We start from the raw sequence: 22,748 nt of genomic DNA, 5'->3' as shown, positions 1-22,748 counted from the left end.
CCGGAAGCCACAACTTAGGACTGGAGCATGGCTTTGGCATGGCTTCCGGCCTCTTAGGACGCATGCATCATTTAAACAGCATACTTCCAAAGTGACCCGAAGCAGCTTTATTTTGGCCTGTCTGTATGGGCTCATTTCCTTCAGATCCAGCCGTAAACCTGCCTTTGCAGTTTCTTCCTTGGAAGCCAACTTAATGGCAAATGACAACTATCACAACATTTAAGGTCCCCTCTAGCTTTGTCCTTTGGCCAAAGCAAAGAGGGAATGAGACCGACAAGTAGCCTTTGCCCACTTTCTCTCTCAAGTTGGAACCATGTTGGATATGCCAAGGCCTGAGGCCAAGAACCTGTCGCCAAAAATGATCATTGCGGACTTCCTCCCAATTGAAACATGTTTTCCCCTCCTCTTCTTCAAGGGGAACGAAATGCCTTTGCAAAGAAAAGAGGGGGGGGGGAAGCTTAACCTCTTCTCATGCAACTAGCCTCCAATTTCTATCATCATCCTGGCGCAAACACACACACACACACACACACACACTTGTGCCTTCCTTTCGTTCCCTTTGGAAACCTGACCCATTCTCTACCTTGAAAGGTGTATCTCTACATAGTTCTCCACCTTGCCCTATCTCTGCTTATGGAGACATTTGTTAAAACACTTTAATTTTTGCATTTTTTCCTTCCACGTCCGAACGAAGATGTGCGACTTTAAACCCAGCCGTGGTTGTAGCATAGAGTTTTAAGCGCCTGATCCATGCAATAGACACCAAAGGTGCGAAAGGTTGCCGCAATGTGGAACCACACAATTGACGGATGAGGGACTTCTCTTGTGCCTATTATTGGTACTTTGCAAGGAAAGAACGAATGTAACCCTGGCATTCCTTCGAAAGCGGGAAGCAAAACGCCAAAAGAAAGGTACGTGATCTTTCCATCTCCTTTGATAGCGACTACAAGTAGCAAAATGAAGTGGGAATTTTGCAAAGGACATTGACCGCTTCGCTCCACAACCCATGAGCAGAGTTATAGGAATGGTGGCGGTCACAAATAGTACTGTTATTGATAATAGCAATATCAGTGAACTTGGATATTCTACACTGTGGGGAATTTGGGGGGAAATCACATTGAATGTTGAGACATGGACGATTCATTTTCGGTGTGTTATGCTATGCAATGATGTCCCAAATTTGACCGCTTTTTATTATAGATATACCCTCAAGGCACCAAATCCTGGAAGCAAAGCAGGGTCAGCCCTGGTTTGTACCTAGATGGGAAACTGCCAATGGATACCAGGTTAAGCAGTGATAAAATGCAGCCTTGCCTGACCCCTTTTCCAATTAGAAACCGTTCTGTTTCTATGTATTATGTTCCTAACAGTCACCTGAGTAAAGGTTATCTGTATCCGAACAACCAAATGTTGTGGCACATCCATTTATTTCACAGTGGTCCATAGTTTTTCATAGACAATCAGTTTGCTCTAATCTATAAAGCACTGAAATTCTTTGGTAGGCTGCGTTACCCAGTGTATTTTTGTGATATGATTCCTAGTGCCTCTTCTTTTCCTGAACCCAATGTGGACAGTTCTTGATACGTATACAATAAACGTCTATATTGTGACGTCGAAGGCTTTTGTGGCCGGGATCCATAGTTTTTTGTGGGTTTTTCGGACTTTGTGGCCATGTTCTAGAAGAGTTTATTCCTGACGTTTCGCCAGCATCTGTGGCTTTGGCGTCTTAAGAGGATGCTAACATGAAGAGAGTTGGGTCTATATTGTTTTGGGCATAATTTTGCTTGGATGGGAAATTAACGCAATGGTCCTGTGGTTACTGATGTCTCCTTCTTTAGGGGAATGGGACGTATATTGAGCATTTCCAATCTGTGGGCCATCGTTTTGTTTTCCATATCTGTTGGTAGCTTTGGGTTAGAACTGGAGTAGAGTCTGCAAAGACAAGCAGCTGTCTTGGTATGCCATTTCTCCCTTGTGGCTTATTTCTCTCAAGTGCTTTGAATGCGCCAGGAACATGGAATTGCAAGTATTCCTGAAGCTACAGACTCTCCGTATGAAATATAGAAACAAATCAACAAGACAAGACTTGCATTTCTGCCTAATGGGAAAACTGGCCTCTGGATTTCCAGGAAAAGAACTCCTCAGGGCATGTGCAGCGCAAGTGGGACATACGTTGGACTATGACTCCGGAGACTAGGGTTTGAATCATGGCCCATCCATGGAAACCCACTGAGTGACCTTAGGCAAGTCATACACTCTCAGCCTCAGAGGATGGTGATAACAAACTCCTTCTGAAGAAACTCGCCAAACCCCCCCCATGATAGGTCCACCTTAGGGTTGGCATAAGTCAGAAATGACTTGAAAGCACACAACAACAACAACAACAACAGGGCATGTGTGGGCATGATGCCCTATACGTCCTCAACTTCAGAACACACCAGCAAACAACTGGCACAGTCATATCTGAGGATGAAAAACAATCTAGTCCCTCCGTTGTGCCCTTGAATGCGCCATTCATCCGCCGTGGTGCGAGAATAATGTCGCCTTTTGTGCTGAGGGGTCCGGCCTGTTCTCCCCCTTTTCTGCCATCCGTTGAGAGAAATGGTGATGATGGCAGATGCGGGGGCTTCTTCGTGCCAAGAGCCACATCCCTGTCCAGGATCCAAGAAGGTGTGCAGGTTGGCATCGGTGTGCCATCTCTTCCCCGACCGCCACCTCAACAATCAAGAGAGCAAAAATCTCTCCATGCCAACTGCAAGGGGACCCAAGACTGGGAACGAATGGGACTCAGGCCTAAACCCAACATGTTGTGAGCCACCCTGAGTCCCAGTTTTTGGTTATAAATAAATATAACAACAGCAACAGCAACAGCAACAACAGTTCATGTATGTTTCCTATGCACCGTATACACAGAGCCTTAAGGGACTATCAAGACCTTGTAAATCTACAAGTCCCAGGATTCCATAGGATGGAGTTACAGCACTTAAAGTGGTGCCAAACTGCATTATTTCTCCAGCGATTCCCAAACTTTGATCCTCCAGATGTCTGGAACATCAACTTCCAGCTTGGCCAACAGTCAGGATTTCTGGGAGCTGAAGTGCAAAACATCTGGAGGGCTAAAGTTCGGGAACCATTGGTGTTGATCCACCCTAGGACCAGGGTTCGAATCCCTGCTCAGCCATGGAAACCCACTTGGGCAAGTCACACTCTCTCATCTTTGTCGACTAGCAAGGATTTGCATAGGAGAGGAGCTCTCCTTTGCAGACTGCAGAAACAATGCCACCCAACACTAACATATACGTATTAGATTCTTTAAAAAGAAATCCTCTAAGGATGGAGAGATAACAGGTTAGACTTTTTCAAAATGAAGATTCCCATGCTTAAGTTTGGTCCTTTGTTGTCTTCCTATCCAGGTGTGGCTTTGCAGTTCTTTCCCTGGGAGACCACTGCAAAACCCGGCGAGAAGCAGAAATGAACATTGGTCCTTGTCCAGGACACCGGAAGAGAGATCGGAGGCCTGGGCTCTGCATATCATCTGCCTTGCTGGTCCTCTCAACCCTGGGTCCCTTCTTTTCCTTTGCCCCAGCAGGTGAGCTTTTCTTTGAGTAGGAACTTTAATGGGGATGGAATTCGCCTCTGCCCTCCAAGAGTCCCACACTGAGGCTGCATCCGCACTGCAGAAATAATCCACTTTGACACCACTTTAACTGCCGTGGCTCTATGGACACTGTAGTTTTGGGAGACCTTTAGCCTTCTCTCTCAGAGAGCTCTGGGTGCCACAACAACCTACAATTCCCAAAATGGTGCATTTGATATCATAATTTAAAGGTGTAATATTAATCTTGCCAGTTCTTTATGTCACAACAGTTACCATTACTTTACAATCATATAAGGGAATCTCCCAGCCAGCATGGCTACCAGTTGGTGAATAATGGGAGGTGTTGTCAAAAATTAAAACGTAGGTAGGATTAGTATGTAGAGAGATGTTGTAGCGCCTTTGAGACTCACTGAAAGAAAGTTGGCAGCATGAACTTTCATAGACTCAAGTCTACTTCCTCAGATGCATTACTAGGGAGGCCAGTGATAGGAAACAGATGAATGAATGCACGAAGTGTAACTTTTCCAAGCTCTGGACAGAACTGGCTTTACAACTTCCAGCCTGGGTTCATCCTTGGGATCACTCAGCACAGATTAGATACTCGATCCTTGCAAACCGACGTGCAGCAGGGCAAGGAAGGCTGGCCTGGGTTTTCAAGCTGGAGGTTGCATTTTGGGATTGAAAGGAAGGAAGGGAGAGAGTGAAAACTGAAACCCCGGTACAAATGCAGGGCAGGTTGGACTTGCTGTATCTTCCGCACTTCTCCAAGCGAGGAGAAGGGCTGTGAGGCTCAGCGGCTGGATCCGGTTTCCTTTGGATGGGTGGAAATATTACCGATTCTATTTTTGTTTTGTTGATTCGTCTGTTTCTCTTAGGGGTGCAAATGGTGCAGCTTTCCAGACGTTGCTCAACTGCAGTTCCCAGCATCCTTTTGCTTATCCCGGCTAGGAATGCCAACAACATCCAACACATACTTCTTTCCCCTGAGATACATCCAGGCAAGGCATGGGTGAAGGTACAACAACAACAACACCCTAGAGCAGTGATGTCCAAACTCTGGACAAGGTGGGAGATGAAGTCCAAAACAGCTGGAGGGGCAGAGTTTGGACATCGCTGCCCTAGAGAGACTGCAGAAATAACCCAGTTTGACACTGTGATGTTCTATGGGATTCTAAGAATTGTGATTTCGTGAGACATTTAGACTTCTCTGTCCACAAACTACAATTCCCAGGATCCCATAGCATTGAGCCATGGCAGTTAAAGTGCCCTCAGCCATAACTTGGGCATTGTTGTTGTTGCTGCTGCTGTGTGCCTACAAATAATGTCTGACTTATGGCGACCCTATCATGGGGCTTTCTTGGCAAGGTTGGTTCAGAGGAGTTTTGCCATCGCCTCCCTCTGAGGCTGTGTGTAACAGTGAACATGACTTGCCAAACTGGGACTAGTACCCTGGTCTCCAGTGTCCTACAACACTCAAACCACTACTCCATGCTAGCTCTCATAAGATATGTGTTACGTATTTGCAAATATTAAAAAATATGTATGTATCAGAAATCCGAAACCTTTCTGGCTCCAAGCATTTCGGGTATCTTAAAGGACCTCTCCAGGGTATCGAACCTATACAGTTTCTAAACAGATGCTGGATGGCTACCTGTCACAGGGAGTGCATAGATTGTGTCTTCTTGCATGGCAGAATGGGGTTGGATTGGATGGCCCCCGGGGCCTCTTCCAACTCCAGGATTATATGATTCTATGATCAGTAAGTGATCATGTATCCCTCCCATGGCTGGTCGAGTATGGATCAAAACGCAATGTTTTAACCCTCTTCTTTTTCCATTCCAGCTGGAGGCTCTGAGCTTGCAGAGATGCATGTTGCAGGTGAGACTATCCGTATGCCTGTGTGCATTTGTGTGTGTGAGAGAGTGCACACTTCTGTTTAAGATCTAATAAATTTGGAGGGATTACATCCCCTCCAACATTTCACAGATGAAAGCCAAGACACCTGTCTCAAGCACCTGCACATCCCTGTGTAAAATATCTAAATCATAGATGCGGTGAGGAATATAGAATGGACTTTATGGGTATACATATAAATAAGTACTTATTTATTTACTCTGTGTACCTATATACATATACATACATATATGCACGCACACACACACATATTGTTAAGAATTTTGTTTGGCTAAATTAGCACTTTATTTCTTCATAGAGGAAGAATGTGATAAGTTCTTTAAGACTATAACAGAAGGTATGTATATATATATATATATATAATAGCCGTGTTAGTCTGTAGGATCACCATATAGAGAGGTCTTGTAGCCCCTTTCAGACTCACTAAAAGAAGAAGTTTGTATTAAGAAATTAATAGGGATATTCAGACCCTTTGATGGCTTAAATATTTAAGCTATCCTCTGTCTTATCACTACTTTGATGTTATGGAAGTAAAATTCAGAGGAGGAATATGACCGAGAGAAGAGTTTTATATAGGGAGAGATCCGTGAATATGAGCCGATTGGAAAGCCGCTGGGATTTCATTACCGGAAACTACTTGAAGGTAGGAAATTTTGGGTGATATAAGGAGATGTTTGGAATGCAATAATTTGTATGGTGGGTTCAACGATAATGAAAATAATAAAGATAGATAGATAGATGATAGATAGATAGATAGATAGATAGATAGATAGATAGATAGATAGATAGATAGATAGATCTTTATTATTTTCATTATCATTGACAAGATGGATTTATATTATCATTGACCAGATGTATGCGTGTGTGTGTTATACACACATACATATATGAATATGAATCTGGGTCCTGGGAACAAGGAATGACACTGTGGAAAACTTCTTTAATGTTCAGAATAAATCCCAGAGGGGATTTGCTGACCACTGACCACAGCAACCTGAATGGTGGTCCTCTTTCTTCCAGAGATCCGACTGGTCAATGGGCGCAGCCGATGCCAGGGCCGGGTGGAGATCTTCTACAACAACACCTGGGGCACAGTGTGTGACGACGACTGGGACATCGTGGATGCCAACGTGGTCTGCCGCCAGTTGAGCTGCGGCCGTGCCATCGCCATGCCGGCCACTCTTTCCTTCGGCCAGGGCCGGGGCCCCATATTCTTGGACAACGTGGACTGCAAAGGGACTGAGGCAGCCCTCAACGAATGCAGCAGCCACGGATGGGGCATCCACAATTGCTACCACTACGAGGATGTGGCCGTCACGTGTAACGGTACAAAGGTTTGGGCTTCATTGGGTTGCAATGGCGGTGTACTCTGTCTGGCTCCTTGCACTCCCTAGAGAGCATTTGGAGCAAAACGTTTTCTGGAAAGCTGGGCCCAAACTAACCAAATCACTTTCAACCATGAGAAATGTAAGGTACTGCACCTAGGCAGAAAAAATGAAATGCATAGATATAGGATGGGGGATGCCTGGCTTAAGAAGACTACATGCGAAAGGGATCTAGGGAATCCTAGTAGACCACAAGTTGAACATGAGTCAACAGTGTGATGCGGCGTCTAAAAAAGCCAACTCAGTTCTAGACTGCCTCAATAGAAGTGTAGTGTCTAGATCGAGGGAAGTAATAGTTCCACTCTATACCTGTGAATACTGTGTTGACAAGCTGGAGCATGTCCAGAGGAGGGCAACCAAAATGGTGGAAGGTCTGAAATCCACAAAGCTCTGTAAAGAGAGACTTTGGACAATATCACACAACTGAAATTGGAAGTATAATCCAGTGTCATCCTGAACACAGTCATGCGTATTCATGTTATTGCGCGAAAGGTTACCACGCGCGATCGCTGGCAGTCCGAACGCAATCACGCGTCAATCCACAGTTAAGTAAATTCTGTGAACTAGCGAAGTCACAAGCCCTATTCCTAGGCAACTTCGCACTCAGTGCGCTGTTGTTTGGTGTGATATACATGTCTCCTTTGGTCTGTTCCCCCCTCCATCTGGAAGAGGGGGGTTTCCCATGAAGCCATGCTGCAATTCCGCTTCAATTTTGCTTCCGCTTGTCCTTCAGCATTGCTGGGGGGGGCTACTGCCTACTAATGAAGAGGCATGAACCTGGAGCTATTGGATAACCATTATATTCACGTTTTAACGTTACAAGAGTGAATATATGCTCATTTTAGCATGTTCTTTCAACTATTCTTCCCCCCCTCTTCCAACCTCTTTTGTAAATTGTGGGGTTCCTTGGTTCCTCTCTCTTACTCGCCTAAATGCACTATGCTCCAGTCATCTGGAGTCGCACTGAGCATGCGCAAGGGTGCCAATTCGCAATTAAGAACCCACCAATGTGATGGCTTACTTTGTGCAGAATCTGGGTCGCGTTCGGGGAGGCCATTACAGCGAATTTAAGGTGTGATAAGGAATCCCGTAATTGCATGAATTTTTGAATTGACCTCACTATCTTCTCTTTCGAAACTGAGAGCCTCCCGTCCCGTTTGATAAACTCCTTTGGGAGCTGGGTATGTTCAGCCTGGAGAAGAGAAGGCTAAGAGGTGCTATGATAGCCCTGTTTGAGTACTTGAAGGGATATCATATTGAGGATGTAGCAAGCTTGTTTTCTGCTGCTCCAGAGAATAGGACACCGAACAATGGATGCAAGCTACAGGAAAAGTGATTCCACCTAAATATTAGGGAGACCTTCCTGACAGTAAGAACTGTTTGACAGTGGAAGACACTCCCTTGGATTATGGTGGAGTCTCCTCCTTTGGAGGTTTTTAAACAGAGGCTGGATGGCCATCTGTCAGGGATGCTTTGATTGTGAGTTCCTGCATGGCAGAATGGGGTTGGTCTGCATAGCCCCTGAGGTCTCTTCCAATGATTCTGTGGAGGGAAGAAAAAATGACTATGGAGGGACTTCGAGAGTGTTCCAAGAATGGACCACAAGGTGCGCTTTGGCAATCCCTGCCATACATGTGTATGTGTGTGTTTGTAATTCTAAGCCTGTGTCTCTGCAACCTTGTCGATTTTCACAAAGCCTTGTGTCGGAGAAAGGAAGGCTAATCTCTTTGCTTCTGTCCGCAGAATTCTTGCCCACCCAAGTGCCCAGAGGCCCGACTAGCAAAGCTTCCACCGTCTCACTACAAAATGGGGAAAGTGAGTATTTTGAGGAGTTCCCAGAGGAATCACCTCCAGCTTTTTTGTTGCTGTTATTGTCATTAGCATGTGTCTCTGGTTCTCAGCAAGGAAAAAGTGAATAGGTCCTTGCCCCAAGATGGCAAAGGCTACCCAATGTAGAAAAAAGTTCTTGGAGACCATCTTAACTGCTATAGAAACCTGAAGATATGAGTTAATAATAATAATAATAATAATAATGGTAACAACCCATTGTATATAATTGGACCTGAGCACCCATGGATTTTGCTATCCATGGGGGTCCTGGAACCAAACTCCAGTGGATACCAAGGGCCCACTGCAATGGTTGTCATTGTCATCATCATGGCAATAGGAATGATGGTAACCATTTTGGATCTTACCATGGTTCTGTCTTCCGGTCCAGCTAATGGGAGCATCCGGCTGGTGAATGGGGCCGATTCCTGCCAGGGCCGAGTGGAGATTTTCTTCAAAGGGATCTGGGGCACGGTCTGTGATGACGACTGGGGCCTGAGCGATGCCCGGGTGGTGTGCAAGCAGATGGGCTGCGGCCATGCCATGGGTTTCCGAACCAATGCCTTCTTTGGCTATGGTACGGGGCGCATCCTCTTGGACAACGTCAACTGCGACGGGAGTGAGCCTCACCTCTCAGCTTGCTACAGCCTGGGATGGGGCATCCATAATTGTGGCCACCATGAGGACGCCGGAGTCATCTGCTCGGGTGAGTGCAACAAAACCCTAGGATGCCAGTCTTGGCTCCAAGGGTCAGTGTGGCGTAGTGTTTTGAGTGTCGGACACTGATACACCAGGGTTTGAATCTTTGCACTTCACCACAGAAACCTAATGGGTCTCCTTGGGCAAGTCACACTCTTCCCTAGCACTTTTGTAGATTTGTGAGACATGGGAATGGCCTGGATGTCCCACAGGGTCTCTTCCAACTCTAGGATACTATGATTCTGAAGTTGTTAAATTTGTTAAGCTTTGCATTTCTGTTACTCTTCACACATACAAGCTGCTCATTCGTGGGTATAAATGTCTGCTCCTGGGTGCTTCGCTCCACGCATCTAGTAAATGAAAACTCATGCAACCCATTTCTTTTCCCAGTTAGTCTCAAAGATGCTACAAGATCCCTTCACACACTGATCTAGACCAGTGATGCCCAAACTTTAGCCCTACAGGTGTTTTGGACTTCAACTCCCAGAAGCCCCAGCCATCTTGGCCAACAGTCAGGAATTCTGGGAGCTGAACTCCAAAACATCTGGAGGACCAAAGTTTGGGAAGCACTGCTCTAGACTAGTGCAGGCATGTATTTGATTTCTACCATGCATGAAAAGGAGTGTGCTTACTTTGGTGTCCAGATTGCTCAGCGTTGGTGCTGACATTTGGACCAGTGTTGTGTCATTAAACAAACTGCTGCATTCACAGTTCATTGAGACTGCATTGTGGCAGTTAAAGTGCCATCAAAGTGCATTAATTCTGCAGTGTAGATGTAGCCTCCAGGCAGGGACTTATTCCAACATCGAAACCACTATGCCACACTAGCTCATTGGATAATGCTGGATATCAGATACCCATTGTCTAATAAATATGATGTATGTTTTCCCCCACTTCTCTTGTGTCAGGACTCGGAATGACAACAGTCACTCCCATCACAACATCTATCGCCCACATCTATGATGAATCCTTCACTGACATGGCTACAGGTAAGACCAGAGGATGTTCCTTTTAACCCCAGACCCTATAAATCCATCATGGTGGATTGGTTGCCAAGTTGGGTGGACTTCAGGCCGGTGGAATTGCTTCTGTGACTAAAGCCTTGGAGGTTTTAAAGCTATCTACCAAGGCTGCTACAAGGAAAAGATTTCCTACCTTACTATTTATTATTTTATTATTCTTTATTTCATTTCTATGCCACCTTTATCTGCTTACACATTCACATTAAAGCACTCTCAAACTGGGTTATTTCTGCAGTGTGTTTTGGACCAGCAATGCTTTTATGGTGCCAAGCAAAATGCACATTATACATGTGGCAAGCTTTCAATAGTTCTCTCTTCACACCCAGAGCTTGCAATATGTGTGTGTGTGTGTGTGTGTGTGTGTGTGTGTGTGTGTGTGTGTTTTGATGGGACTAGAATTCTCAGAAGCCAAAGGTGGGTGGCTGGATTCTGGGAGTTATAGTACCTTTCCCCAACCTTTGCTCGAAACCACCTTGGAGAGTTTCCAAAGACACATTTTGGGGAAGCGTTCCAAAATCTTGTCCTGATAAAGCCGTGTGTCTTTGCAGGCACAGAGGGGAGAGAGAGGCCTACGCCAGAGACGGAGGCGATGATGACCTCGGCCCTTCTTTTGCTGGAGAAAAGGAGTAAGTTTGATGCTCTGACGTGTGCCGTGCTGCAATTTGCGTCAGAGATGTGAAATCTCCCACCAGAACAATGGAGAGAGAGAGGGAGGCAGAAATGTTCTTGGTGCTTGCAATGCGTGGGAGTGTGTGTGTGTGTGTGTATGTGAGGACAATGTCAGGGTTTTTGTTCAGATCACTGCTTGGAATAGTCACTTTGGGGACTGCATATCCCAGAATCCCCCAGCTTTGCTTTAATCTCCCCCTATCCAAGAACAAGAAAAAATGTTGAGTCCACAAAATGGCAAAACATGGTCGCAGATGTCTCAAAAGAAGGCACCCCTTGCTTTCTAAATGCAAAAGGTTGAGGGGACAGGGAAAAAGAAAAGAGAAGGAAGAGTGGATGGAAAAGATTTGTAGTGCAATCCTGGGGATCATCCTATGTCCATCCCTGCTTCTGACAATAACCAGTTCCTTAGAAAACATGATATCTCTCTTGCATTTGGGGCTCTCATTCTTAAATCTTTGCCCCCAAAACATGACAGCATCGTTGCCAGTTTGCCCTTCCTTCCTTCCTTCCTTCCTTCCTTCCTTCCTTCCTTCCTTCCTTCCTTCCTTCCCTCACTCATGAATCTGGGCAAGTCACACTCTCTCAGCCTCAGAGGAAAGGAATGGCAACCCCCCCTTCTTTCCAAGAAAATCTTGCTTTAGGATCACCATCAGTTGGAAATGACTTGACGGTATACAACAACAGCAACAACAAATTTAGGATTCTCAGCCAGAGTACTCTGTTTTTGTTGTTGTTGTGTGCCTTCAGGTTGAGAGTCAGTGTGCATAGTGGTTTGAGTATTGGACTAGATCAAGGTATGATTCCCCATTTGGCCATGAAAACCCACTGGGTAACCTTGGGCAGGTCACACACTCTCAGCCCCAGAAACCCCCGTGACAAGGTTGCCTTAGGGTTGCCATAAACTGGAAATGACTTGAAGGCCCACAACAACAACAAAGGTAAACCTAGGACTTTTTGCAGGGCTGAGAGCGTGTGGCTTGCCCAGGGTCGCTCAATGGGTTTCCATGGCCGAGCGGGGATTCAAACCCTGGTCTCCAGAGTCATAGTCCGACACTTACTCCCTAAACTACAAAGCCACAGGAGACAGCCATAGAAGTCAAAGTAAATAATAGCACTGTATGGCCTAATGGTTCAGTTCCCAGCTTGGCCATGAAACTCACTAGAAGACGTTGTCCACGTCACATGCTGTCAGTCTCAGGGGAAAGCAATGGGAAACCTCATGATAGGGTCGCCATAAGTCAGAAACAACTTGAAAGCACAACGTGGTAGTGTGATGTTATTGTGAAGGGAGGGCTGGCTATGTACTTATAGCACATTTCCCTGGTCCGGCTAGCAGGTGGTGGCATCCGACTGGCCAACGGGAATAGCAGCTGCCAAGGCCGGGTGGAGGTCCAGCACGGGCAAACCTGGGGCACCGTCTGCGACGATGACTGGGGCTTCGCCAATGCCCAGGTGGTCTGCCGGCAGGTGGGCTGTGGATCTGCGGTGGTGGCCACCGTGCTGGGCTACTTCGGCTATGGCAGCGGGCCTATCCTCCTGGACAATGTGGGCTGCACCGGGACCGAGAGTGACCTGGCGGACTGCTTCCACCTGGGATGGGGGCAGCACAACTGCGGACACCATGAGGATGCCGGGGTCATCTGCCGAGGTGGGTAGGTGGGCAGCAAAGAGGACCCCTTCCCTCAGTTCCTTCCCCAGAGAAGAAAGATTCCTCCTGACATTTGTTAGGCAATAGCATTTACATTTCTGTCCCGCTTCCCACTGAACTCAGCGCTCTCTAAGCGGTTTACAATCTGTAATCCAATTGCCCCCGACAAGCTGGGTACTCCTTTTACCAACTTACGAAAGGATGGAAGGCTGAGTGGACCTTGGAGCCCTGCCTGGGATCAAACTTACAACATTGTGGCTGCAGTACTGGCATTTAACCACTATGCCACCAGGGCTCCTTGCTCCTGGGTTGAGGGATGCTGGGCTTTATAGTTAAAACCAAGGGGCAATATTGTCCAAGCCACGTCACTGATGCGTTTTGAGGGTCTCAGGAACCAGTGTTCAGAGAAGTTAATTTTGGGGCTACAACTCCCAGGACCCCCCAGCCCACGTGAAAGCAACATGTATTTTATCCCAATGGGCACCCCTGACCCAAAGATTATTTAACAAACAAACAAACAAACAAAAAACCCTTCAAAGATGGCTGCGGTAAATGTGCATTTTATGGTCCATCTCCTTGATATTCAACATGCGATATGCTTTTTCCTGGGTCCAGGTGTTGATGAATCGGGAGATCCATTCCTGGAGGACAGCTTTCCCATTACAACCTCAACCACCACGCGGCCAAAGGATGGTATGTAAAGTGTGAAGGGGAAAGAGTTCCCTGGCACATTACACATATTATAATACTAGTTTACACTCCAGCCTCACGAGGGCTCTCTTGCCCAGCTTATTCCATCTCCTTTCTGGTTCCTGACCAGCAGCAGAACTCTTTCCAGTGTTTCCACCGTTCATACGGGTATCTGATCATCTTGGCTTGAGGCGAAATCTTTCCTCCTGACTTTTCCCTGAAAGACCATCCCTAAAACTGAACTTGTCACATCATCATCATACCCACAAGTTTGGCATTTCCATTACTATTCACACGCACAACCTGCTCATTCGTGGGTATCAAGATCTGCACCTAGGCACTTCGCTCCATGCATGTGATATGAAGTGGATTTGGGGTGTGTCTACACTGTAGAAATTATGCAGTTTGGCACCATTTCAACTGTCATAGCTCCAGATTTCTGGGATTTGTAGCTCTGTGGGACACTAGTCCTACACAGGATGGAGCTACAGTACTTAAAGTGGTGTCAAACAACATTATTTCTGTAATGCTGATGCACTCTGACTTTACAAAAGCTCATGCTATTTACTTCTTTATTTCGTTTCAAAGGTCCTATAAGATCCCTTTGCGTACTTATCATTCATAACAGTTCTGGAAGATTTGCCTAAAAACAACAATATGAGAGCAAATAGCAAAAAAAACAAAATCGTAGCAGGTTAGCGGAGATATATGTGCCAATTGTGAACCAGCTGTCATTAAACCCTAATGGAAGCTTAGCAAGCAAGCACCCAGTAAAATCTATTCTTGCATTTCGGATCGATAGGGTCGGAATGCTCTGGTAACGTTTGATCGGCTTTTCCTTGAGATTCTTTGAAGCCAAAAACCCTCTGCAGCTTCTATATTTTTCCTTGATTCAGAATATGGGTTGAGTCACCCTTCTGGAGCATGTCCAGAGAAGGCCGACCAAAACGGCGAAGGGTCTGGAAACCATAAAGAACAGGGACCAATATTATATTCTGGAGAAAGAACAGAGGACAGATTTGAGGAATCCAGTCCCAGTGTGGCCCATAATGCTGAGGCCATTCTCTTCCTTGTCCTTCTCTCTTTCTCCTTCGCAGGCTTCCTGCGCCTGGTCAACGGGAGCCACCGCTGTGAAGGCCGTGTGGAGCTCTTCTACCTGTCTCAATGGGGAACAGTGTGCGACGACGCCTGGGATATGAAAGACGTGAGAGTTGTGTGCCGGCAACTGGGCTGCGGACGGGCCTTAGCCGCCGCAGGGGAAGCCCGGTATGGCCAAGGCACGGGCTACATTTTCCTCGACAACCTCAAGTGCAAGGGAAATGAGGCCTCGCTCTTGCGCTGCTCCCACATTCGCTGGAACGTGCACAACTGCGACCATTCGGAAGACGCAGGCGCCCTCTGCAACCTGCTATGATGTGCTGGAAAGTAGGTGCTGGCTCACAGAATTGGGTGCATCCTTTGGATCCATTGTCTTAGGCTGTGTCCGCACTGCAGAAATAATCCGAGTCGACCCCACTTTAACGGCCATGAAGATGTCCAGGGAAGGAGACCCAGTACCACTTCTCTAGGTAGTTGGTACAATTGCTGAACCGCTCTTACACTCAAGAAGCTCCTTCTGATGTTTAATGGAAATTTATCCTCCTGTAACTCAGAGCCATTAAACCTACCCTCTTCCATGTGACAGCCCTTTAGGTATTTAAATTTACAATCATGCCATGCCTCAGTCCTATCCTCACCAGGCTGAACATCCCACAAAACTGCAAATCCCAGAACTGCATAGCATTGGCCATGGCAGTTAAAGCAGTGTCAGACTGCATTATTTCTGCAATGCGGATGCACAACGTTTTGGGAATTGAGTCGGGTCTCCGCTGAATCTGAGTGGGAAAATGGTTCTTTCTTTCGGCTTCATGGTTCATGCGTTCTTTTCTCCCCAGACTAAAAGTCACTAACCTTAGGGAACAGAGCTGAGGAAGGCGGCGATTCCTGAGACCCGCATCCAAAGCCTTCTGGTGGTGCAGCCCCTTTGCAACATGTACATCCTCGGAATGAGCATGGGCCTGTACACAGGTCTTCTGTAAATCTGTGTATATATATATTTACTTGTATTATACCTTCCAACTGCCCCAATTTGGATGGGACACCCCCCAATTAATCCTCTGCCATCCCAGTTTTTCAGCTGCTTTTATAACGTCCCAGTTTCTCTCTCCTCCTCCCACATTCCCACTTTGTCCTCAGCTTACTTACTTGTGGGGTGTGTTGTGTGTGAGAGAGTTGTGGGGACGTCCCAGGATTTGCAACTGCATTTCTAAATATCCCGTTACACCACCAGCTTTCTTTTCGGTGCTGGTTTCCCGACGCCTTACAAAACCCAGCACACAACTGCTTTTCCATGGTCCAGTTGTGCAAGCAACATCGGGGGCAAGACAGCTTTGGAAAAGCTCTAAAGAAACCAGCATGACACAGAGCTGGAGGAAAAGCTACATTTGTTGGACTGCGTCTCCCACGACGTTTTAAGAGCTGTAGTCCAAATCTGGAACTTTCCCCACCTCTGAATCAGAGGAGATGGACTTTTAACAAATGCAAGGGATGCATTTATTTTTTAAAGGCAACATGGCCATCTGTGTAAATATATATCATTTGTGGGGTGGGATGGGGAGGCTGTGAGAGTGTTTGTATAATTATTTTTGTCTATATTACAGTGTCTGTATTCCACATTGTCCTCCCCCCCCCCCCCCCCAATTATACCTATCTATATAAAACCTTTGTTTTCTTGTATTTTGAATCTATGGCTCCGTGTCCCAAAGTCTCTGGAGCAGCAGAAAACAAGCTCAGTCCCACAACTCTATTCCTACCAAATCCTGAGAGCCATAGTTTGGTGTGGCCTGACAGAGAGGGCTGGTGCCTCTCCAAACTATGAATCCCAGCAGTTCGATACCACTTTAAGCTTCCATGACTCTATCCAGGATGCTGCAGGATAGCGTCGTGGAAGTTAAAGTGGTGTCAAACTGCTTTAATTCTGCAGTGTGGACACACTAGTAGTGAGGACAAATTCAACTTGTCTGTTTCTCTGCATGGAATATGAGTCCAGATGGGTCTCAGGCAGCAGTTTGTCTTGGATCAGCACCCCACATCCTTCCTTTTCTCCCATATTAATCAGCCATTTTGCTTTGTCCCATCATCATCATCATCATCATCATCATCATCATCATCATCATATAGTGGCACCTTGCTATCCACTGGGTTTTGGTTCTGTGACCTCCTGTGGATGCCAAAAGCAGATGCTCAAGTCCCATGAAATACAGTGGCGTAGTGAAATATAAAATGGCAAAATCAAGGTTTCCTTTGGAGAATTTGTGTATTTGCTAATATTTTCAAGCCACGGATGGTCGAATCCATGGATAAGGAATCCGTGGGTACCAAGGGCACACTGTAATGTCCAAAAGACTCGGATAATAATTCTGCAGAAGGTTCAGATCTGCCCGGATCAGTAGCGCCAGTGTAGCTCCCGCCTAGCCGGGATCAATGGCAACTTTGCTTCATCATCTCTTATAAAAGGAAATGGTGGCTGGCAGGAGCCCGGATGGGCGATGGGGACGGAGGGTGGATGGCAGGGAGGAGAGGAATAAATATTTCACCACATCTGAAGCCAAGCCAGTGGCTATTTTCAGGGCGGATTTGCAGCCTTTCCAGAGGACGGAAAGAGCCGGCTGGAAGGGTGTGTGGGGTGGAACGCATTAAGGGAGGCAGCCAGAAAGATTAATCCTCCGATCAGAAATGGCAAACCAGGCCTTGCGTTCCAGAATATCCCAAGACCTGCCATGGATACTTACTTTTTTGGGGAGGGTTATCAGTCCGATGGCCCAATCTGTTCTCTTTTTGAGCAAAACAATAGCAAGTCAGGAACAAAATATAATGAACTGCATAGCCAGCATTCTGCATTAGTGAAGCAGTTCAATATACTGTACTTAACTCAGGGGTGCATCTACAGGGTAGGAATAATACAGTTTGACACCACTTTAACTGCCATGGCTCCATCCTACAAAATCTGGGGATTTGTAGTTTGGTGTGCCAGCGTGGAATATTCGTTTGAGCATTGGACTATGACTCTTTGAATCCTAAAGCATACCTATCACAGGCCTCATTCCCACTACCTTTTAAATCGGATCGCAATTCGGGTTGAACTGATCCGAATGACCCTGGTTCCCACTTAAATCGATTCGCTGAAGTGATTCGCTGAGGGGGGCCTACATCAAACCCATTTTACCAGCGTCTTTGTGACGCTGATTTTTCCCCCCGCGTCTTTTTCACCAAACCGATTCAACGCAAGCGTGAACCAGAAGCGGATCAGAACCGATTCAAATGCACCCTTCGGCCGGCTGGAGCCGAATCATTTTGAATTATTTCATTCGTGAATGCGAACCGCAAGTGGGTGATTTGGATGCCGAAAAATGCGATTGGGGCAAGTGTGGTGTAAACCACTCATCGATCCATCGATTCGGATCACACACCAATTTATCTGTAAGTGGGAATGAAGCAGGAACGACTTGAAGGCACACAACACAGACACAATAGGAACAATGGGAGACACACAAGTCTAGGTCTTAGCAACCTGTGGGCATCACTCTCTCTTTCTTTCTCTCTTTCTCCCTCTCTTTCTCATTCTCTCCATCCCTAGCCAGCAAGAGACCCTCCCCAGCCTCTTGTGTCCCTGCCTTTCCTTCCTCCACTCCTCATCCTCCCTTTTTTTCCTTCCCATCCTTCCCTCCTCCCTATGCCTCCTTTTGTTGCTTCTTTCAGGCTGAGAGTGATGTCAAAAGGAAGAAGGCACATGGAGGTTGCTAGGCAACCAGGGAGGATGCCCTGGCTGGACCGCTTACCCATTGGCTGAGGATGGAGACGGAGGAAGGCAGCCTCTCATCACCCGGGGGACTTGGGCCTTGGGTTTAGAGGCTGATTTCTTGGAGATTAGCGCCTCGGAAATTGGTCTTTGGTGCCCAGCTGGGGATAAGATGGTCAAGCCTTGTTCTGAGCCTGAAAAAGAACCAAGCAGAGCTAGAAATGTGAAGGGTGTTGTTTTTCCTCCCTTTCCCCCCCTCCAAGCCTTTGAGCATCGGACTCCGGAGACCAGGGTTCGATTCCCGGCTTGGCCATGAAACCCATTGAGTCCCACTCTCTCAGCCTCAGGGGAGACAATGGCAAACCTTGGCAAGAAAACCCAAGGTTAGCTTCGCCTTAGGGTCGCCATATGTCCAAAACGACTTGAAGGCACACAAGAACAACAACAGCAACTCTACATTTACTGCATCCTATGGAAAAATCCTATGGAAGCCTAGGTTAGGGAATGCTTTGGTAGTGCCTCGCCAAACTGCAGAGTCCAGGATCCAAGGTCCAGCCACAGCAGTTAAAGTGACGAGGCCATGCTCGAACTGTGCGGCGTAAACGAGCACCCATTTATTTTCAGTTGCCCCTTGCTATGCCCATATCCCTGGCTTCTCTAGCTTGCCAGGGTGGGTCCCTTGGCGCTCTCCTTTTTCCCAGAGACATGCTGCAGAGCTGGAGCAAGGCCGCTGCCATGCTATTTTAAGGAACTGCAAAGTCACTTGTGTGCAGTCAGCTCATCGGGTTTCAGAGCCTCTTTGCCGAGAGCTGGTCTCCGTTTCTCAGAACAGCCGAAAGCATTTTTGGCACACGCGCGCTGCCCCTCGCCGGTCTCCAAAGAGCTTTGGGCCTCCTGGATGCAGAAACCAGACGCTGCAGATACCGCTGCAGCCATCTTGAGCTTTAAGGGGGCACACGCCGCAAGTTCTGCTTGGCCACACAATTGCAGCATGTCTGGATTTCAGCAAGGGAGCGCGCTCTCCGGTGTGCGCTTTGAAAGCCGGGGTGCGCAACTGCAGTCTCTGGGGAGGAATCTGGCCCTCCAGGGATTGCAATTTGGTCCTTGCAGGGCCACAATCCTTCCTCCATTCCTTGGTTTCCCTGCTTTTGTAGGGATGTTTCTCAGGGGTGCGCATCGCAACCAAGTGACACCTCACAAAAGGGTGTCTATCTTCCGGTGTGGTGTCTACTCAGGGTGACCAGGCCCTCATTCCTACTTACAGATAAATTGGTGCGCTATCTGAATCAACCGATTGATTCGACAACGGAGCATGGTTCCCACTAGATTTGCCCCAATCACATTATTCCCCCTCTAAAACAACCCACTTGCGGTTCACATTCATACACGAATCGGTTCAGAATAGACCCGCTCTAGACGGCCAAAGGGCAAATTTAAATTGATTCCAATCCGCACCTTGTGTGAATCAGCGTCAAAAAGATGCGGGTTAAATGGGTCTGGTGCGTGGGCCCCCTTGCCGAATCGCTTCAACGATTCGACTTAAGTGGGAACCAGGGTCATTTGAGCCAAATTGCGACCCGGTTTAAAATGTAGTGGGAACGAGGCCCAGATGTCCTCACTGCAAAATGTCGGACGTGCCAGAAAAAATGTAGGACGTCCCCAAATAAAAGCTGAAAACACTCCAGATCCAGTTGTATTACACTGGTTTGAGTGTTGAAATATGAAGGTGGAGACCAGGGTTTGATTCCCAGCTCAGCCGTAAAACACATGGGGGGACCTTGAGGAAGTCACACTCTCTCAGCCTCAGGGAAAGGCAATGGCAAACCACCTCTGAGTAAATCTTGCCAAGAAAACCCTGTTTGAAGCCACCTTGGACACCTGGAGTGGTGTAGCGATGGGAGCATCGGACTGCAGGCTTCAAATCCCGACTCGGCCGCGCAAACCCACTGTCCGGCCTTCTGCAAGTCACACTCTCTCAACCTCAAAGTGGCAAACTCCTTTTGAACATATCTTATCGATCGATTTCAAGTGGGAACGACGGTCACATAATCCCATTTTCGATTCATATTAAATTGTAGTGGGAACGAGACCCGAGACATCTATATTTTGAGCCCGCATGGTGGAACAGCTTGAGTCTCAAGACTAGAGCTCCTGGAGGGTATTATTTGGACAGCATTATTTCCACAGCGTAAATGCGCCCTGTATGACTCTGGAGACCAGGGTTCGAATCCCGATTCAGACGTGCAAACCCACTGGCCAGTCATACTCTCTCAGCCTCAGAGGAAGGCAAGTGCAGCCTTGGCTCGAAATCTGAAACGGAAGCAATTTTAAGGCAGAAGAAACCAAGATTTGCAAAAGTCCCCAAAAGACCAGGGAAAGGGGGTGCCTTTGCTTTTTGGGGGCCTGGCGGTCAGTAGGCCTCTTGCCTCGGAGCCAAGACAGGGCTTCTGGATGCTTGGCATCGGCTGAGTCATCCTGCAGTGTCCTCCTCTCCTTCTCTGCAGCAGCAGCAAAAAAAAAAAGGCTGCCTGGCATGCACTGGGCCACCGCCTGCCTCCTCATGACGAAAGCTAATGCCGCCCTTAATGGTTCTTTATGGGGGGCCCCCAGTGCTTTCTGCCTACCGCCTGCTTTCAGGACCCATCCATCATCTGCAGAGCTGGCAGGGAAGGAACAGGAGGAAGGCAGCCGGGGTGGAAAGGAGGACATGAAGCAGAGAGAATACCTTTCCTTACGAAGAAATTAATGTACAGTGGGCCTTTGGCATCTGCTGAGGTTTGGTTCCAGGATCCTCCATGGGTACCAAAATCTGTGGATGCTCAAGTCCCTTTATATGCAATAGATGATGATGTCAGGGAGCTCTGGTTTGTCATTGCCATCCTCTGAAACCGAGAACCACCGCCATCTAGGACTGGCAGTCGGATTTCCCCTAATCATTTGTCCCCATCTTTTGTCACCCAGAGGGCACCCGAGGGTACAAGGGGCAGCCGAGGTGTGCCACGCCAGCTCTGCCCTTTCTGTCCTTGCATGCTGCTGCATCGCTGTCTTCAAAAAAACAAGCCACGGTGATGCTGCAATGCAGCAGCAGTGGTGCCAGCGTTCCTCGCCTGAGCCGAGCAATGCATGCAGCCATGCAACCCCTGAGAAAGATGCTTGCTCCTCTAGATGAGCTCTGAAACATACCCTCCAACTGTCCTGGCAGGCCCCATTAATCCTCTGCCATCCCACTTTTTCACCTACTTTTAAAATGTCCCGGTTTTGCTCTCCCCTCCAGCCACTTTCCTCCTTTGTCCTCAGCTTGCTGCACAATTACTACAGCATCCTCAGTCCATAGGGCGAGGTGGGATATAAATAAATTTGTATTATTATTATTATTATTATTAAGAGGGCATTCCAGATTTTTGGGGGGCTTCGATGTTGGTAGGCAGCGAATCTGTTCCAGGTTTTGCCTGGCTTTTGCATAGGGCCTGTCCAAGGTGCTGTATCCAAGGAGCGTAAAACCTGGAATGGATCCACCGCCCCACCAACCTGGACTCTACTGTTTTTGCTGTAAAAGCGGATTTTGCAGGCAGTCTGTGGACACAGCTCACGAACCGGCCAAGAAAATGAATGCTCTTGCCTTTGATTTCCTTGCAAGCGGTGCAAGTTTTTTAATTCTAGCGTTTCCCCCCAGAGTGCTTTCTCTCTCTTTCTCTCTCTCTCTCTTCAAACGCGGCTTCGGAAAGGATCCAGCCTCCCGGCAGTGCATTGCAGCAGTCCCACATTAGTATGCAATGGCAAAGCAGCTCAGCAGTTTCCACTGCAGTGGAAAGAAAGGCATTGCTGTGCTTTTGCTGCTGGGAATGCAGCAAGCAAATCTGGTGGACTCCCACCAAAGGATCCTCTGAAAAAGGGATGGCCCCTTTTCTCATTCCTTGTCTGAGTCACTGTCAGAGACATCCTGGGGAAACCCTTTCTCTGCCCAATGCTGAAATGCAGAACTTGGGGGATAGAAAGGATTTTGGGAGAACTATAGCTCCCAGGATCCCCAAATCAGTATGGCCACCGTCTGCGGTTCAAGATGTATCAACCCTCCAACGAACTGCGACACACTCCCAGTTTGGTGGTGATCTTCCATGTTGCTGTTGCTCGAGTCATTTCTGACTTACGGCAACCCATGGGATTTTCTTGGCAAGGTTTGTTAGAGGTGGCTTGCTGAGGCTGAGAGAGTGTGACTCACCCAAGTTGATCCAATGGGTTTCAGTGCCAAGCGGGGATCCGAACCCTGGTCCGCAGAGTCATAGTCCGACACTCAAACCACTGCGCCATTGCATTATAAAAGCAACCAGCTCATTGGGACCTTTCTGTATGTGTTTTAATCTGTGTTGCTTGCAGTATATTTTGTAAACTGCCATGAGTTCCAGTATTGGGAAAAAGAAATGAATGGATGGATGACAGATAGATGATAGATAGATAG

At 47.3% G+C, this 22,748-nt stretch overlaps 1 protein-coding gene across 4 annotated transcripts in view; it reads left to right on the top strand.

Moving 5' to 3' along the window:
- The first annotated feature begins 131 nt into the window (after positions 1 to 131).
- SSC4D (scavenger receptor cysteine rich family member with 4 domains) overlaps positions 132 to 22,748 on the top strand; it is a 35,169-nt gene continuing 12,552 nt past the window's right edge. The window contains exons 1-12 of one of the 4 annotated variants that reach the window (XM_089493478.1): positions 132 to 911; positions 3,414 to 3,589; positions 5,441 to 5,476; positions 6,533 to 6,838; positions 8,641 to 8,712; positions 9,116 to 9,430; positions 10,332 to 10,412; positions 10,994 to 11,071; positions 12,454 to 12,765; positions 13,381 to 13,458; positions 14,553 to 14,880; positions 15,390 to 16,148. In XM_089493478.1, the coding sequence (XP_089349604.1) occupies positions 3,472 to 3,589; positions 5,441 to 5,476; positions 6,533 to 6,838; positions 8,641 to 8,712; positions 9,116 to 9,430; positions 10,332 to 10,412; positions 10,994 to 11,071; positions 12,454 to 12,765; positions 13,381 to 13,458; positions 14,553 to 14,869 (1,713 nt within the window). In that variant the 5' untranslated portion in view covers positions 132 to 911; positions 3,414 to 3,471 and the 3' untranslated portion in view covers positions 14,870 to 14,880; positions 15,390 to 16,148. Of the gene's footprint in view, positions 912 to 3,413; positions 3,590 to 5,440; positions 5,477 to 6,532; positions 6,839 to 8,640; positions 8,713 to 9,115; positions 9,431 to 10,331; positions 10,413 to 10,993; positions 11,072 to 12,450; positions 12,766 to 13,380; positions 13,459 to 14,552; positions 14,881 to 15,389; positions 16,149 to 22,748 lie in introns of those variants that run through there. The other 3 variants (XM_089493475.1, XM_089493477.1, XM_089493479.1) reach the window with 3 other exon arrangements.

This window comes from Sceloporus occidentalis, unplaced genomic scaffold (assembly GCF_023333645.1).
Source record: "Sceloporus occidentalis isolate IW3139 unplaced genomic scaffold, rSceOcc1.0.p SCAF_64, whole genome shotgun sequence".
Taxonomy (NCBI): Eukaryota; Metazoa; Chordata; class Lepidosauria; order Squamata; family Phrynosomatidae; genus Sceloporus; species Sceloporus occidentalis.
This window is presented reverse-complemented; position numbering and strand designations above follow the sequence as displayed.